At 43.4% G+C, this 1,664-nt stretch overlaps 1 protein-coding gene across 1 annotated transcript; it reads left to right on the forward strand.

Moving 5' to 3' along the window:
* Positions 1-6: 6 nt before the first annotated feature.
* On the forward strand, positions 7-1,658 carry LOC111665845 (putative ATP-dependent RNA helicase DHX35; the record flags this gene model as incomplete). Its single annotated transcript, XM_023420934.2, has 5 exons — positions 7-84; positions 505-715; positions 913-1,037; positions 1,281-1,335; positions 1,493-1,658. Coding segments are annotated over exons 1-5 (626 nt in total), but the record flags the coding sequence as incomplete, so codon positions are not given.
* Between the last annotated feature and the right edge of the window lie 6 nt (positions 1,659-1,664).

A 1,664-nucleotide genomic window follows, 5' to 3' on the forward strand; every position in this document is an offset into this window, starting at 1 on the left:
CTGAGAATTTTGCCCATGTACTCTGGTCTACCATATGCTGAGCAAATGAAGGTCTTTGAGAGGGCGCCTTCCTCTGTTCGCAAGGTGAATCCTGCCTGTTTTTGTGCATTTTGTGCATGTACAGAGAAGATGCATTTGATGTAAAGTTTGCAGTTCTGTCATTTTGCATATGGCCCATAACTCTAAAAGATCAAAATATAAATACACCAGCATGTATTACCGCACTTAAATGGGAGTTTTTTGGCATGAGAATCTAATTAATAAGAACAATAGCATAAAATCATGAGTTACATATATGACCTCCATTGCAGGTAATTCAGCCATATTATGTTAGAAGTGAGGAAATGAACACATGGTTCCTACAGCATAGTAAATTTAAAAAACACAGGGCCTTCCTCCAGAGTATAAACACTACAGACAGGTGTTGACACAGGAGGCAATGGTAGCCACTAAAACGTTGACATTTACAAAACATCTGACTTATTCCTGTGCTGTTTCCTCTAGGTTGTGGTGGCTACTAACATAGCTGAGACCTCCATCACTATAAATGGAATCGTATTCGTCATCGACTGTGCGTTCGTTAAGCTGCGAGCCTATAATCCCAGCACTGCCATTGAATCACTGGTGGTCACCCCCATCTCCAAAGCTTCAGCCAGTCAGAGGGCTGGGAGAGCCGGAAGAAACCGACCTGGAAAATGCTTTAGACTTTACACAGGTATGTGCGAGTTTGCAGGAAAAGAAGAAAGATGATAAGTATAGAATATCATCTGTTAGGGGAAATGTGCATTGTTAACATTTCTGGCAAATTGTCGTCGTCTTTTATCCTCCTCCCTCGACTGTCTCTGCTTGTTTTCTGTCGCTCTTTGTCTTTTCCCTCCCCGTGTTTGTTATTGCCTCTGTTCCTTTCCTCAGAGGAGGACTTTGAGAAACTGCCTGCCTCTACTGTGCCAGAGATGCAGCGCACCAATTTGGCCCCTGTCATCCTGCAGCTCAAAGCATTAGGCATCGACAACGTGCTGCGGTTCAGCTTCCTTTCTGTGAGTAGCTCCCTTCGCATCCACAGGGTGGCTGTGTTGTGTTCATCCACTGTGAAAGGAATTGTACTTTACATTTGAATTAGCGAGAATGGCCCCTTGCCTCACGGAAGAAAGAAAATGTACACAAACCATAAAATGAATGCAGCCGTTGTCTGTTTGTGCTTTTAAAGAATCTCACTTCATTATGTAAATATGTTAATTGTTGGACTTAACATGATTTTTTCATTTGTTATAATTTAACAGCCTCCTCCAGCTCAGACCATGGTCCAGGCTCTGGAACTTCTCTACGCTCTGGGAGGTAAGAAACACAGGGTCAGCAGGGATGTAAAGTAAAAAAGCATTTTATCCTTCAACAGCAAGACTAATGTTCAAAAATATGTGTTGTCAAGCATCTACAAGCTAAAGCGTCCTTGCACAAAATGCAGAATCTCAACCATTTGCATGTGTGTTGGCAGGTTTGGACCATTACGGCCGTTTGACCGATCCCACGGGTGTGCGGATGGCAGAGTTTCCTCTCAGCCCCATGTTTGCCAAGATGCTCCTGGAGTCAGGGAACTTTGGCTGCTCCAAAGAGATCGTTACCATAGCAGCGATGATGCAGATTCAGAATATATTTGTTGTGCCACC

This window comes from Seriola lalandi, unplaced genomic scaffold, assembly GCF_002814215.2.
Source record: "Seriola lalandi dorsalis isolate HSWRI2012SDOR001 ecotype SW California unplaced genomic scaffold, Sedor1 jcf7180002002476, whole genome shotgun sequence".
Lineage (NCBI taxonomy): Eukaryota > Metazoa > Chordata > Actinopteri > Carangiformes > Carangidae > Seriola > Seriola lalandi.